General features: G+C 58.1%; 1 protein-coding gene and 2 non-coding genes across 4 annotated transcripts; 2 read left to right on the plus strand and 1 right to left on the minus strand.

Annotated features, from left to right (window-relative positions):
- Positions 1-110: 110 nt before the first annotated feature.
- LOC141972398 (uncharacterized) lies at positions 111-14,399 on the minus strand. 2 transcript variants are annotated; one of them, XM_074930278.1, is made up of 4 exons: positions 13,649-14,399; positions 9,995-10,111; positions 1,113-1,229; positions 111-993 (listed from the first exon to the last, which is right to left on the minus strand). In XM_074930278.1, exons 2-4 carry the CDS (start codon positions 10,039-10,041, stop codon positions 852-854), a joined length of 306 nt encoding a protein of 101 aa, XP_074786379.1. In that variant the 5' UTR covers positions 10,042-10,111; positions 13,649-14,399; the 3' UTR covers positions 111-851. The 2 variants fall into 2 exon arrangements, with proteins under 2 accessions (XP_074786379.1, XP_074786378.1); XM_074930277.1 differs by having other exon boundaries at positions 111-1,229.
- Positions 529-719, plus strand: LOC141972425 (U2 spliceosomal RNA). Its single transcript, XR_012635394.1, has one exon. It is a non-coding gene; the product is annotated as a U2 spliceosomal RNA (small nuclear RNA).
- LOC141972411 (U2 spliceosomal RNA) lies at positions 9,410-9,600 on the plus strand. Its single transcript, XR_012635381.1, has one exon. It is a non-coding gene; the product is annotated as a U2 spliceosomal RNA (small nuclear RNA).
- Positions 14,400-15,174: the final 775 nt, after the last annotated feature.

Below are 15,174 nucleotides of genomic sequence, written 5' to 3' on the forward strand. Positions count from 1 at the left end.
AAAATTGATCATCGTTGCTTTTCCACCATAAAAAGCCGATCTGAACCCGTGACTGTTCACTGTGCCCCGAGCCGGAGTGTGCGCCTGGCGGCATTGGCTGTCGCGGCGAGGGGGCGTGGTTATGCTAATCGAGTGCAGAGGGAGCGCGGAAGGGGCCGCCGGGAGGTGCCGGTCACGGGAGGTTCCGGGGGTGGGAGGGGAGGGGGAGGAGCGAATGCAAATCGAGGGGTGGATCGGCCAATCGGGTGGCGGCCGAGCGGAGAGCGGGGCGGGGTTACGGGGAGCGCGAGGCGGGGATATGCAAATCTTTAACGAAATGGGGCGAAGGGTCGGCCGGGAGGTGCCGGTGGCGGCGGTGCCGGGGCTCCGTCGGGGGTCGGTGTCCGCGGGGCGCGGCGGGCCGGGCCGGGGCCAGGCGGGTCGGGGGTTGCGGGTCATCGGCGGTGGGGGGGTGTGTGTGCGTGCGGGGTGTGCGTGAGGTGAGTGTGAGGCTGCGCGTGTGGGTGCGTGCGGGCGCGGGGTTTGGGTATCGCTTCTCGGCCTTTTGGCTAAGATCAAGTGTAGTATCTGTTCTTATCAGTTTAATATCTGATACGTCCTCGATGAGAGGACTTTATATTAAACGGATTTTTGGGGCCGGGAGTTGGACCCGGAGCTTGCTCCCTCCGCTCCGCGCATCGTCCCGGTATTGCAGCGCCTCCGGGCACGGTGCCCGCCCCCTCGGGGCTCCCTTTGCCGGTCAAGAACAGCCGCAGCTCTGCCCTCGCTCTCCTTTGCCCGCGGACGCTTTTTCCCCGCTCCTGCCCTTTCCCTCCTTCCCTGCCCCTCGCTCCTGTGTCCCTTCCCCATCATCATCCTCCCCCCCGGCGGGGCCGTGCAGGCCCCAGGGATTTAGGGGAGGGGGTGTCTGGGGTCCCCTGCGCCCTGTAGAGGTTCCTGTAGAAGCGGGTCGGGCTGTAGGACCCCCGCGGGTTGGGTTCGGCCTCCCGGCACCTGCAGGGACGGGGAAGAGCGAGGAAGAGCGGAGCGAGGAAGAGCGAGGGGTGGGGAGAAGCGAGGAGGGGGAAAAGGGGGAGCCACCCCCCCGCCCCGCGGGAGGAAGGTGACGGTACCTGGCCAGGCTCCGGGTCTGCTCCAGGGAGGCGCAGAGCGCGTCCATCCCCACGCGGAGGATGCAGGGAGAGACGAGGAGGAAGAAGAGGATGATGATGGCGACCCCGAGGGCGACGCTGAGCCGAGAGAGAGAGAGAGAGAGAGAGAACAGCGATTCAGACAGATCCATCCCCATCACAGACTTTACCCCCCAGCCCCCAGCGCTGGGCAGCCCCGGTTATGTCCAGCAGCCGGCTGCTCCGCCACCAGTTCCTGCCGGGCCTTCACCTCCTCAGTCGGCAGGGCCACTGATCCGCCCTCACGGGGCTGTTTGTTAACCAGGTGAACGCAAGCGGGGGGTGTTTAACACCCTGCAGCGCAGCGGCCCCCGTCAAAACCCCGCCGCGATCTTCCCTCCCCGCTGTGACAAGCCGGCCCTTCCCCACAGACTCGGGGTGTGACGGTCGCCTGTTGACCCTCAGGGCTGGGGATCAGAATTGGCGCAGCTGCTACTCCTGCTTGCGTCGACCCTCCCAGTGCCACCGCTCCCATTCCCAGAGTTTCTGTTGGCCGGGTGGGTGCCCAGGAATCACGAGCCAGAAGAGTTACACCAGCTCCCCTGTCCAGAAGCCCGGTGGGTGTTACTGTCGCTGGCGACTGTCCCCCGCTGGATTGTGTACAGGCCGTCTGCGGTCTCGATGGTGACACAGTCCGTGACCAAAAGCCTTGCGGAGCTCCTGGAGAGCCGAATCCTCCGTCGTGTCGCAGCTGTTGTTCCGTCTCAGGAACGCAGCTCAAAAAAGGGACAAGCTGAGCAAGGGAGTGCCTTTGGGGGTGGTTCCTGGTGCGTGAGGAGTAGAAACCGTAGCACGAATCTGTCCGGTGAAATCAGCATCGGTAACCCCCCCCCGCACAGTGAAGCCATTCCAAGTGCTGCCAGATCTCCCGGTTAGCAGCGCGCTCAGTCCTCGCCCTACAGGTCCTTCGGCACCAAGTGGGGCCTTAACGGTGTCTTGTTATTCACACTTGCGCTTGGAGGTCCCTTATCTTCTGCCAGTGGTCTAAATACAGCCCAGGGGACTCTCTCTGACCCTTGTCCCGCTCCGGCCGCTTCCCATTTCATCTCGTTCCCGTTAAAACGCTGCCCCAGCAAGCTGACGGCACCCCGCTCAGGCAGAGGGCACAGAGGGGCCTCTCCCCGCAGAGCACGCACCGCGATTCGGGACACCCGTGAGGAGAGACCTGCCGCCTCCCGCTCCAGGAGATCTTTCCCCGGGACCTTGAACCCCGGAGCCCTGACAGCCCGCGGGCCCCAGCGGGTGGGCCCCGAGCGCTGCACTCGGGGATGTTCGCTCGCCCGCACCGCCCCGCGCAGAGGCTGCCCTGCGCCTCGTCCCTCCCCGGGCGCGGGGGACTCTATTACAGTCGCCAGCTAAAATTTAAGTCTGGCACAAACGCTACATGGAACGTACAGCCCCATCAGAAAATTGATCATCGTTGCTCTTCCATCTTAAAAAGCCGATCTGAACCCGTGACTGTTCACTGTGCCCCGAGGCAGACGTGACCACAGCCCTTCCAGCCTTCTGGAGGTGCAGGTGGGACTGAACAGGGTGTGGGTACTCGGAACGGGCTCACATCTGAAGATAGAGCCGGTGCTTGTCCGGCAGCAGCTGCCTCCCAGTGCAGGCAGAGAGCGCCTGGCCCTGGGGGTGAGGAAGGAGCCCCCCTCCCCGAGCCCAGCGGGCACCCGGGGGCTCTGGGTGTCACCCCCAGGGCGGAAGGGAACCTGCTACAAGTACGCTTGAAATCGCTCATGTACCCGTAATATAAGACATTTAGTTTTAACGTTAGACATCACTGGTATTTTACTAGCCTTTTTCCCTGTATTTTTCTGTACGGTATATAATTTCATTTATACTTTTTCCTAACTGCTCTCCGTCGTCGTTACCCAGTTACCCACTTGTAAAATGTCTTAAAACCTTGACCTCCTTGCCTAGACAGACCTTGGTCAGTCTGAAAAACTCCCCGCGTACATCCCTGATAGCAGGAACCTCAAGAAAACAAGAGCCCAAGAAGTCACCAGCGTCAAGATCAGCGCTGAGAGCTGGAACAATCAGGAGCTGAAGGACGGATGAAGTAACTCTGTGACCAGAGATGGACACGAGAGACCTCAAGTTCACTAAGGGACAGTATGATCAAGGCTGTGGGGACTCCTAAGGAGGGGAGAAGACCCTCACTCTATTTTTACTACGCACTCTCAGAGTATGTAAGTGATTCATTAGCATCAGAGTGCCTTTTCTAGGAAATGTAATGCGTATGTGTGCTTTTTGTGTATGCTAGTCAGAGCGTTTTGTTAGTAAGGGTGGCACTGGTGGCAGAGCAATCCCCAGCGCTGCAGGAAAGCATCCCTGTGAGCACTTCTACTCAGTCCTGCCTGGGGAGTGAAGCTCCTTGTTTCAGCTGTCTGGCCACACAGTGCACAAGCGAGCCAGGCTGCCTGTGTCGGAACCCACGTCCTGTAAGAGCTGGGAGACACCCACGGATTCTTTTAGGGGGAGGAGAGCCCAGTGATGGGAGTTTCAGAAGAAGAAGGGCAGGAGGAAGGAAGGAGCAAGGGGCATCTGAGCTGCCAGATTCTCCTGGCAGCGCCGAGAGCGAGAGCTGTGGTGAGTCCTGTCCCTCAGGGCCCTGTCACCCCTCTGTGTGTCCCGCTCCCTCTTGCCCCTCTCCTCTCTTTTCCATGCTGCTGTGATTTCTGTCTCCCCTGCCCCACCCCCCCTTCCTATACCTCTCTTCTTCTTTATTCTTCTGTCCTGCTCCCCCTTCCGCTCTCAGTTTCTCTCTTGTCCTACTGCTCCCTTTTATTTCTCTCGGAGCTTTTGTCCTGCTCCCTCTCCCTCCTTTTCTTAGTCTTCCATCTCTGCCCTTAGTGCCCTCACCTTTTAAATTTTCATTCTACATCTTTTAGTTCACTGTCCCTATTTTGTGTTTCCTGAGTGCCATCACTTTTTAAATTTTCTTTTCTGTATCTGTGTTCTAGTTTGCTGTCCCTGTGTCATAATTGTTTTCCTTTATTTCACCAGTGCCTCTTGCTTTTAAAATGTTCTTTTTCCCTTCAATGTCTTCTTAATGAGTTCTTTTCTTTCCTCAATGCCCTCTCTTCTTAGATTGTCCCCTCTTTTGTTCGCTGTTGCTACTTTTTCGTTGCAGGGCATGGTTGGACCAGGTGACCTGCAAGAGTTTCCTCCCCACCTCAGCCATTCTGGAGTCACACCCATCTCATCCAGGGCCCTGAGCTACCACAGGTGGGAGAAAGTTGCCCCAGGCTTCAAGGGCATCCCGAGTGCGTGCTGCTTTACTGCAGCCGCAGCACTCCTGAAGAAGGGGAGAAGGTAATTCTGCCTTTAGGGCTCAGTGGTCATGCTGGGAGGGTTGGGTGGTGTGAAGGGACAGTCTGCGAGGGCGTCTGAAATGCCCTTGCAGGGTGGGGTGAGGCTCCTGCGGGGGGTTAGAGCTGGCCAGGGCCTGCCCTGGCTGGGGTGCGGTGCGCCCGTGGGTGCCAGCACCTCCGCTGGGGTGTGTGGCTGTCGGCACTGCGGGAGCCGTGGGGGTCGTGGACTTTACTCTGCCTCCCCCAGAAAGCTCTGGCTGACGAAGTTATGCCACACCAGAGACGGCAGCTGTCAGCACCGCGGGATGCTGACAATGACCAGCACAGGCCTGGCTGTGCTGTCGTTTTCCCTGCTGCTTGCAGTGGATCTGCAGTGGCCTTGCGGGTCCCAAATACCCCCAAAGTCTGCCCCAGGCTGCCCAGCTGCTGCCCCAAAGCTGCCTGAACCCCCCCAGCTCTCCCAAACCCTTCCTCAAAGCTCCTGGTGGCCCCCAAACACTCCTCAAAGGCCCCCTAAATCCCTCTTTCCATTCCGCTGTCTGTCTCCCCGTCCCTCTTTTCTTCTCCTCTCCTCCCAGTCCCCTCTCTGGATTCCTGTTGCTGCCAAGCCGAAGGCCCAGCGTTCCTTTGTGTTTTGTCAGGCCTTTGAGGTGCCAGGAGCTGGTGGGTGCTCCATGGGGTTGATCAGCAGGGAATGGAAGGTGCTGTTGATCTGCCTCGTTCAGACTGAGTCTGAGACCTCTCCGGAGATGCTGGTGGGAGGCTGTGGATGTGCCCTGGGGGAGCACCAACGGGCCGACACGCTGCAGGGCGGGTGCTCGTGGGGAAGGTGTTGGGAAAGTAGAGATGGGAGTCTCCAAGGGCTTGGGTGTGAGGACAGGTGCCCGAGGCAGGTAGTCAGGACTCACTGTTCCTGTCTGCCCCCACCCCGTCGGTGCAGCCCATTCCCCACGTAGCCTCTTGGTGCCTCTCGCTCTCCCGTGCCCAGACGGGGCTGTCACCTGGTGGGACTGACTCGTGAGTGTGATACCAGCAGAGAGCCCGATTTCCCGTTGGATCTGTGGGATGCAAACAGGTCTCCTCCTTGCATCAGCCTCCTCCTGCTCCTCTCCCACCTCTCTGCAGCAGCAGCTCGCCTTTCCCTCAGCCCTCGGGCGCGCTGTTGAGTCCCAGGGCGTTCCTGCAGGCTCTGTGCCACTTGAGCCGCTTGTGTGCACGAGGCAGCCGATGAAAGTGGAGCAAACCCTTGCTTCTCTCCTTGTCCTGGCTCCAGTCTGTTTGTTTTAGTCTGCCTAGGGCTTGGAGTTTTAGCGGCTGCTTTCTGAGCGGTCTGGAGGAGAGCGGGTGCCGTGGCTATGGTGTGCCTGCTGCTCCTGTGGGAGCAGGGCCGGGGCAGTGCTCGGTGCAGACGCAGAGGTGGGCTGTGGGAGACAGAGTGCTGGAGCGTGGGCTGCCTTCCCCGCTGCCCGGGGAAGGAGATGGTGGGTCTGGTGGCAGCGGGCGGAGCAGGCGGTGCTCTTGGGCACGGCAGCAGAAAGTCACCCGGGAGGCTGAGAGCTCTCAGCTCTCCTCTGCCCTGTGTTGGATGAGAAAGCGGATACGTGAGGGGGCTGCTTGTTCCCCCTTGCTCTGTTCGGTGTTTCTTCATGCCAAGTAAGATGCTTCTAACCTTGCAGTGTCTGTCTGTGCTCCGGTTTCCCCGAGGAGTACCATGGCCAAAGGCTGAAGACAGCTGGGGGCCTCAGCACTTAGGTAGCTCCGACTAGGAAAGGCTCACAGCGTGGTTAACAGCCTAAAAACGTGTCTGGTTTACATCGTCGGTATTTCCCTGCCTGTGGCGCTTTACCCTTGTTCTGGACGCTCTGTGTGCTGTCTTCTGCACAGCCCGGGTGACAGAACGCTTGGGTGCTGCAGGCGCCGTGGTGCTGAGAGCGTGGCAGGGGGGTGCAGGGGCAGTGCAGCTTAGTGCAGTGCGATGTGTTGCTTCTGGCATGTGGTCCCGTTTGAACAGAGGCTAAAGCCAAGCTTATAAACGAGCTGTGCAGTGTTTGGGACGTCCCTCACAGCTCTGCTTACTCACAGAAGTAGGGGAAGTGTTTTTAAGCCGTGGGGAGAAATTCCTGGGCTTCTCTTTACTGCTTTCCCACTCACATGCGCTTTGTTTTTTCCTGCATAAAACTAAGGGCTTGGAGGTTTTGTTGTTCAGCTTTTTGTTTAGAATTTCTTGTTGAGGCTTTCTCACTGAGGTGTTCCGGGTTTTTTCTCCTCCCCCACCGTTTTTTTTTCCCCTGGTCCCGGCCGCTCTGCGAGGTGACGATCATCCCCCATGTTTGGGTGCGGAGCAGGCCCAGGCCGGGGTTTTTGCAGGCTGAGGTGATTTTGGAGGCCCCTGGGAATGCTGTTCCTGGCCTCGTGTGTGTCTCTGTAGTCTTTAAACAGTTACAAATGGAGGTGGTAAAGATGTGATGCTAACAGGGGTGTGTGGAATGACCATAAATGCTGTGAGAGGTGATGCACTTCTCAGGGTTTTAGGGTTTCTGAAGCCCGTAAGAGCTGTTGCGTACCGTAGGTTCAATAAAGGTGTATTTGCTCTTGGTTCCGAGGTCTATTAAATACGCAAAAGCGGGTTTGTAACGTAGCTTTAATAAAGGTATTTGTTGGGGTTGGCTCCTGGGTGGTGGGTTTGGATGTGTCTGACTTTGTCTCTCTGTGCCTCTGGCTCTGTGTGTTTCTCTCTGTGTCACTTTGTCACACTGTGTCAGAGTTTCTCTCTTTCTCTGTGTCTGACTTTGTCTCTCTCTCTCTCTGTCTGTATCTGTCTCTCTTTGTTTAGTTAACAGCCATGTTCTAGTGCTGCTAATTTGCAGTTGCCTGGGAGTAACGAACTAAAAATAAAAACCTCAAGAATTTCAGTATTACTCCCTGGTAGTTTGGCCATGTTCTGCTGCTGCCCCGGACTTACTGTTTCTCTTCTTTCAACACACCACACATCCACAACTACACCGCGTGTACCGCGTCACCAATCACCACCCCCACAGCATTTCCCACGGCACCACCGCGGTACAGTCTGCACCCAGAGCCGCTGCACCACCGGGCCACTGTTTCCTCCTGGACCGTGTTTCGGGTCCCTGTCCCCACCCAGACCTCTTTCATCCTCGCACCCCGTCTGCACTTTACGGTTACAGCTACAGTTTAGTGTTAAGGGTTACAGGTACGGTTACAGCCGTTACCGTCGTGCCTACGGGTTGGGGTTCGGGTCAGAGAGGTAGGGTTCAGGCAGCCCGGGCAGGAGCAGCAGCCCAGGCTGTGGGGGGGACACCACAGGATAACACCCATCAACATGGGATAACACAGCCTCAGACACGGGTATGAGGGACATGGGGGGTCAGGTAGCCCACGCGTGAGCCACAGATGAGGCCCAGTCGGCCAGAAGAGGGGAGAACATGGAATAACACGTATCAACATGGGATAACACACAGCCTCAGACACGGGTATGAGGAACATGGGGGATTAGGTAGCCCACGCGTAAGCCACAGATGAGGCCCAGTGGGCCAGAACATGGGGTGACACGTATCAACATGGGATAGCATGCAGCCTTGGACATAGGTATGGAGGACATGGGGCTCAGGCAGCCCCGGAAGGAGGCACAGACCAGGCCCTGTGGGCCAGAACATGGGATAACATGTGATAGCATGTGTCAACATGGGATAACATGCAGCCTCAGACATGGATATGGTGCTCAGGCAGAGCAGGCAGGAGGCACAGCCCTGGCCCTGAGGGGGAGAACACGGGATAACATGGGAGTACTTGGGAGAACATGGGATAATGTGTCAATATGGGGTAACACGCTTGGGCGTGGGTGTGGTGGGCGTGGGTGGTCAGGCAGCCCGGGCAGAAGCCACAGACCGGGCCCTGAGGGTGCAAACATGTGATAACATGGGCTAGCACAGGTCAACATGGGATAACATGCAGCCTGGGACATGGGAATGGGGATGTGGAGGTTCAGGCAGCCCAGGCACGAGCCAGAGACGAGGCCCTGGGGGCCAGAACATGAGCTAACGCGGGACAACAGTGGCTACCACGTGTCAACGTGGGATAACATGCAGCCTTGGACGTGGGGCTGAGTTCATGGGAGGACACGGAGTGGTCAGACAGCCCAGGCAGGGACACAGACGAGGCCCTGTGGGCAAGAACATGGGTTAACATGGGATAACATGGGTACACATGCAGCCTCAGACATGGGGGGGACGTGGGGCGTCAGACAGCCCTGACAGGAGCCACAGCCCAGGCCATGAGGAGGGGAACACAGGGTAACATGGGATAACATGCATCAACATGGGATAACACACGCCTTAGCCATGGCTACGGGGGCCTGGGGGTCAGGCAGCCCGGGCATGCGAATGAAGGGGCGGGGAAAGGGCGGGAGTGGGGCGTGTCAACGCAAAAGAGGCGCCTTAAAAGGCGCGGGGGCGGAGTGTGCGCCTGGCGGCATTGGCTGTCGCGGCGAGGGGGCGTGGTTATGCTAATCGAGTGCAGAGGGAGCGCGGAAGGGGCCGCCGGGAGGTGCCGGTCACGGGAGGTTCCGGGGGTGGGAGGGGAGGGGGAGGAGCGAATGCAAATCGAGGGGTGGATCGGCCAATCGGGTGGCGGCCGAGCGGAGAGCGGGGCGGGGTTACGGGGAGCGCGAGGCGGGGATATGCAAATCTTTATCGAAATGGGGCGAAGGGTCGGCCGGGAGGTGCCGGTGGCGGCGGTGCCGGGGCTCCGTCGGGGGTCGGTGTCCGCGGGGCGCGGCGGGCCGGGCCGGGGCCAGGCGGGTCGGGGGTTGCGGGTCATCGGCGGTGGGGGGGTGTGTGTGCGTGCGGGGTGTGCGTGAGGTGAGTGTGAGGCTGCGCGTGTGGGTGCGTGCGGGCGCGGGGTTTGGGTATCGCTTCTCGGCCTTTTGGCTAAGATCAAGTGTAGTATCTGTTCTTATCAGTTTAATATCTGATACGTCCTCGATGAGAGGACTTTATATTAAACGGATTTTTGGGGCCGGGAGTTGGACCCGGAGCTTGCTCCCTCCGCTCCGCGCATCGTCCCGGTATTGCAGCGCCTCCGGGCACGGTGCCCGCCCCCTCGGGGCTCCCTTTGCCGGTCAAGAACAGCCGCAGCTCTGCCCTCGCTCTCCTTTGCCCCCGGACGCTTTTTCCCCGCTCCTGCCCTTTCCCTCCTTCCCTGCCGCTCGCTCCTGTGTCCCTTCCCCATCATCATCCTCCCCCCCGGCGGGGCCGTGCAGGCCCCAGGGATTTTGGGGAGGGGGTGTCTGGGGTCCCCTGCGCCCTGTAGAGGTTCCTGTAGAAGCGGGTCGGGCTGTAGGACCCCCGCGGGTTGGGTTCGGCCTCCCGGCACCTGCAGGGACGGGGAAGAGCGAGGAAGAGCGGAGCGAGGAAGAGCGAGGGGTGGGGAGAAGCGAGGAGGGGGGAGAAGGGGGAGCCACCCCCCCGCCCGGCGGGAGGAAGGTGACGGTACCTGGCCAGGCTCCGGGTCTGCTCCAGGGAGGCGCAGAGCGCGTCCATCCCCACGCGGAGGATGCAGGGAGAGACGAGGAGGAAGAAGAGGATGATGATGGCGACCCCGAGGGCGACGCTGAGCCGAGAGAGAGAGAGAGAACAGCGATTCAGACAGATCCATCCCCATCACAGACTTTACCCCCCCAGCCCCCAGCGCTGGGCAGCCCCGGTTACACGAGGGTTGGCAGAGCCTGGCCCGGGCAGGGGAAATCCTACGCGGTGCCTCCGCCCGGAGCTGAGGCCTCCAGAGTCGCTGGGAGCGGGTCCGGCCTTAGAGACCCAAAAATCAGCCGGGCAGAAGAGCTGGCGCCTTTGTTTAAGCGGAAATATCTGGTGTCAGTCTGACAGGAGATTCCCCCAGAGCCTGGCCAGGGCTCAGGGCAGAAGCTCAGGGAGTTTCCCTGCTCATCCCATCGGATTATGAGCAAGGTCTCACATCAGGCCACAGGGCCAGACCACGGTCTCCACGACCCGGTTATTTCATCCCCACCCAGAGAAAGATCGAGATCCGTTCAGGACAGCGACACCTGCCCCCCGTGTGTCACGGATGGTCACAGGCTGAGTCAGCAGCTTCGGCTCAGGGCCTGTTGCTCCGGCTTCAGCCCTTCCACCTTTTACACCAGCACAGGTGGTTTGTTATAACGCAGTGTAACGCCTGTGAGCACAGTGGGGTCAGGTATAAAATACACAGGATTCAGCTCTGGGCAGCTCTGGCTGGGGCCGGGTGTCCAAGCCTCAGCACTTCAACCCGTCCTCTGAAGATTTAATCGCGGGATTAATCACGGAATAACCACTAGGCTAGCGACAGCACAAAGGAAATAGAAGAGAGCACGTTTGACCCAAGGCCCCCCCGGCAGCCATGAAAACGGGCCCAGGTCCAAGCCGTTCCGTGTTTGCATCGGGACAGGAGCTCGTTTTCTCATCTCTAGAGTTATTTCTTTTACCACTTCTCCATTATCATCCATTTGCAAACAGCCATTGGGTTCCTTTAATTTCCCCCAGCCTCCACCTCCTCCTGCTCACGGATCATCCCAGACCCTGCGATGCCGAGAAATTGCATTCCTCACCGGAGAGGACGGGTCAGCCAGAAGGTCAGGAGCCGCAGCGGTTTGGTCACTTGTTATTTCTAGGACGGCTTGTACCCCAATTATCCGACTTAAATTATAAACGGGTTCTGGCACCTGTCATTTCTCCTTCCAGGTGGGCGTTCGTCCCCATTTTTGAGCACTTCCCCTAGCCAGAGCAGTGCCCGTGGACCGCTTTTCTCTAACCAAACCATCACAGACTTTAACTCCAAGCCCCTTGCCCTGCTCTCGCGACAGTAAAAAGAACAGGGCTCGGATGTATCCTGCAGAGCAGAGGCCTGAGCAATCTGGGGGCAGCGATGGGACGGAAGGGAAGGAAAAGGCAGAAACAAAGCGAGGGTGGGGGCCGGGGCTGCAAGAACAGTCACCGCCAGGGACCCAGCGGCGTCCCGTCGGTCCCCAGCCCTCAGCGCTTGGGCGGTGGGTGCACACGGGTCTGGCTGCGATGGTGGGTCACGCCGAGCAAACTTTCTGCTGCCTTTTGGAGTGCGTCGTATCCGCTTGTAATAAACCGTTGGAACTCGTTTGCTAAGTTAAGCAAGGTGGGTAGGATAGGTTTGAATGATCTGTAAATGTTAATCCACACTATCCTGCTGTCTAAAGTTTTGTAAAAATAGAATATGGTACCCTGTGTGGGTTTTGAAATGATTTGCAGTTACTATAACCTATATTACAATGAAAGTTTGAATATGTATGGATAAAATATAAAGTATGCCATTCGGCTGGAAAAATGTAACTGCTTCTCGGAAACCCCATCGCCAAAGGCTGACAGGTAACCGCTTCTCGGAACCCCCCCACCTAGAGATAACCTGTAACTGCTGCTTGAAGAAAAGCCGCCAAAATTTGTGATCATGAGACTTTCAAAGGATCCAATGGAGAAAGAGCAGGACAATCATCTGACAAGAAGAGGATCGGTTAAGACGGTGGTACAGGAGTATAAAAGACGCCGCTTTCTAGAACTCGGTGTGTGTCTTGGTGGAGCGGAGACTCCCGGCACACCCAGCGCTGCTTTGTCTATTGTTTCTCACCCTAAATCAATGAAACCCAATTAAAAATACATTTACATTTAAAGTTGGCTTGTTTGATTATAACCCGCTGATCAGCAGAGCTGCTCCCTTTAGTTTTTTCCCCCTGGTGCCGCAGGATTTGCGGCCTCTGGCCCCAGGGCGGGAGGTTTGCCCCTTGTCAGTCCATCAGCCGTGCAGGCACGGGGCCTGGCCCCCACAGCAGAGCCACCGGCGGCTCCAGGATGGGGCCGGCTCCGCACAGCTCTGCCCCTCGGCGCCTGCCTGAGGAGTCCGGACAACGCAGCCGCAGAGAAGCGGGGGGGTGCATCCCTCAATACCCCCCCGCTTCCCTGGGCGACAGCCCCCACGCCCGTTCCCGGGCCGCAGCAGCTTCTCTTGGAGGTTTGCGCAGACACAAGCCCCGAGACAGTCCTGTGGCATTTCAGCCCCTCACACCACCCCGTAGCCCAGAGATTGCTTCAGCACCCACGGTGCCTTAGGGCAGGAGAGTTGTTAGAAAAGGCCGGAAAAGAGCATTTTATCATTCATCCCCTGAAATAGGACTCAACTGGATAAAATGGGAAACGACATACAGCAAGAAGATGGAGCATTAACGTGACGAAACCAGAGAGCAAAAGAAAACGGGGAAAAACATCTGTCCATCAAATGTTCACGGTTGGAGGTGTGGGCTGGTACATCCCGCGGATATCTTGACCATCGCTCGGCGATGAGGTGGCCATAAATTGCATATTGGTCAAAACGGGCTGAATTAATTGAATAAAGCAGAGAATGACGCAGGCAAAAACAGTAATAAGGGCAAACCCTGCAGCAAGTAAAACAGCATTAACACCCACAAGGGTTAACAATATTCTAACCCGGCACATAATAAAGGTAACAGTAACAGTAACAACGGCAATTAACAATATTTTAACCAAACAGATTTAACCAAAACGTGTCCCAGGCCGGGCCTAAGGGTGTGCTCCCGGTCCTTGGGGACGGGGGAAGGTGCTCGTCTACATGAACAAGAACAATCACAGGAGGGTTTCCGTGGGCACTGACCAACACATCGATATCTCAAGGGAAAACGTTCCGCGTGTCGCTGTCAGCTGTGGAGCTGAAGATGGTGCTCTGGCTCGCCGGAGCTGGGCTCTGCCTCCGCGGCAGGAAAGTGGATTTCCAGGCCCCAGCCCAGGGTGCAGGGGTGGTTTAGGCCTTGGTACCCCCATCCCGCCCCAGGCCCCATGAGCAAAGGGACCTTCCCCTGAGCGGTGTCTCTTGTTTGCCCCTAATGCTGGCACCAGTGACCCGAACCCACAGATTCACTCTCCTCCCACTCCTGGTTAACCCTGAGAAAGCCGGAGCTTCCCCCGGAACCAAGGGAGAGGAGAACGGTCGCCCAAAGCCACCTTTGCCGTGATAAACAGCACATCCGAGAAATATTAATAGACAGGGAACATCAACGCTACACAAAAACTGAGATTCACGTAAGGATCCCCCGTCGGGATGCCCCCGGGGCTTTACCTGCAAGGAAAGGGAAAGAAAAGCTGCTCGGTTCACTCCGAGCCCCGGAGGGGGGTTCTACTGAGAAAGGTGGGATAATGCACCTCGTGCGGATTTTGTGCTCCTTCCCAGGAGCACCTTTGGCTTTCCAGGCACACTTGTGCCTCGGGGTCTCCAACACCAGCGGTGCTGCTCCCACCGCGGGGAGTTCGACGCAGACAGGTTGTCCTGGGAAAGGAGATGGATTTCTGGGGCGGGCGGGGCCACGTGGGGCTGGCTTGGTGCCGCAGGGCCACTGAATGCCCAGAAACTTCACTGTCTGGGACGGTCCTTGGACTTTTGCAGAGTTCATTTCCCAACCCTTCTCTTTCAGAGCATCCACCGCTAATTCAGGAACTTGTTGTCTTTCCTCCTCCTCCTCACCTTCCATCAAAATACCCTCTCTGTCGTGGCTTAACGGCGTGTGAGGAGGCAGCTGTGTTTCACTCAAGGGTTTCCAGCTACGATTCTGTGAGGGACAGCGGGGCTGTGCCGCCGCCCTTGTGAAAGCCAATTGGTCCCAAAGCGCTTCTGCAAGCGGGACAGGAAAAAACGCGTTAGCCAAATCTATGACAGCGAGCCCAGCCCCTGGGTGCGTCTGAACTTCTTCTGTTAAAGTGAGCGTGTCTGGCCGGGCTGCTGCAGGCGGTGCAGGGTGTTCCTTTACTTCTCTAAAATCCACCGTCATGCTCCAGGACCCGTCACTTCTCCTGACAGGCCGCACCGCACTGCCACCTCAGAACTGCTGCAGCTGATAAATCTCTAGCGTCTGCGCCAGCTCTGCACGTCCTCCCGCAGTGCCGTGTCGCCTCACCGTAACCGACTCGGCTGCAGCCGGGATCCGCACAGGAGCCGTTTTGACATTGCCACCGTCACAGCTCGGGCACTAACACGGGGTTTGCACTGACAGTCACAGAGGTTTAAAGTCAGTCCTTCAGAAGGTCTCTGCCAATTATCTGTGGCACGACCGAATGGAATTGTTTGAGAGAACTTTGCAGTTCTGTTTGTGTCTGTACAGCTTGAATTTATTTTCCTCCCAAACCTGTAACAACTCCAGGTTGCCCTTTAAATTTCCCGGGGTTCCCGTGCATTAAGGAGGCCTCGGCTCCGGTGTCAGTCCGGGCATTTACAGTTTGTGGGACCGGTTGTTTTAAAACAAACCAAACCAAACCCCCAAACCAACCACACAAACCAAACAAAAATGGGAGCCAAGCCTTTCAGCTCTCCAGGGGCTGCTGGTCCTTCTGCACCCGCCGCCCCGGGCCGTGGCCATTCGCCCACCTGTGCGGATCACAGCACTGATTCCCCCCTTGCCTCCCACAACGGGCACAGTCAGAGGACGGTGCCCACCCGCCGTACCCCCGGAACCGGGGATCCACCCCCGGGGGCCCTCCGCGAGCGGCTGGAGGGTCCCGTCGAGGGTCAGGAGGTGGCCCCGCAGGCTGAGCTGTCCCCGCCGCCTTGGCCTGGGAGTTTTGTCCTTTTGTGTTGGGTTTTTCAGCCCTCTC

The sequence above is a fragment of the Athene noctua genome, chromosome 32, assembly GCF_965140245.1.
Source record: "Athene noctua chromosome 32, bAthNoc1.hap1.1, whole genome shotgun sequence".
Classification (NCBI taxonomy): domain Eukaryota; kingdom Metazoa; phylum Chordata; class Aves; order Strigiformes; family Strigidae; genus Athene; species Athene noctua.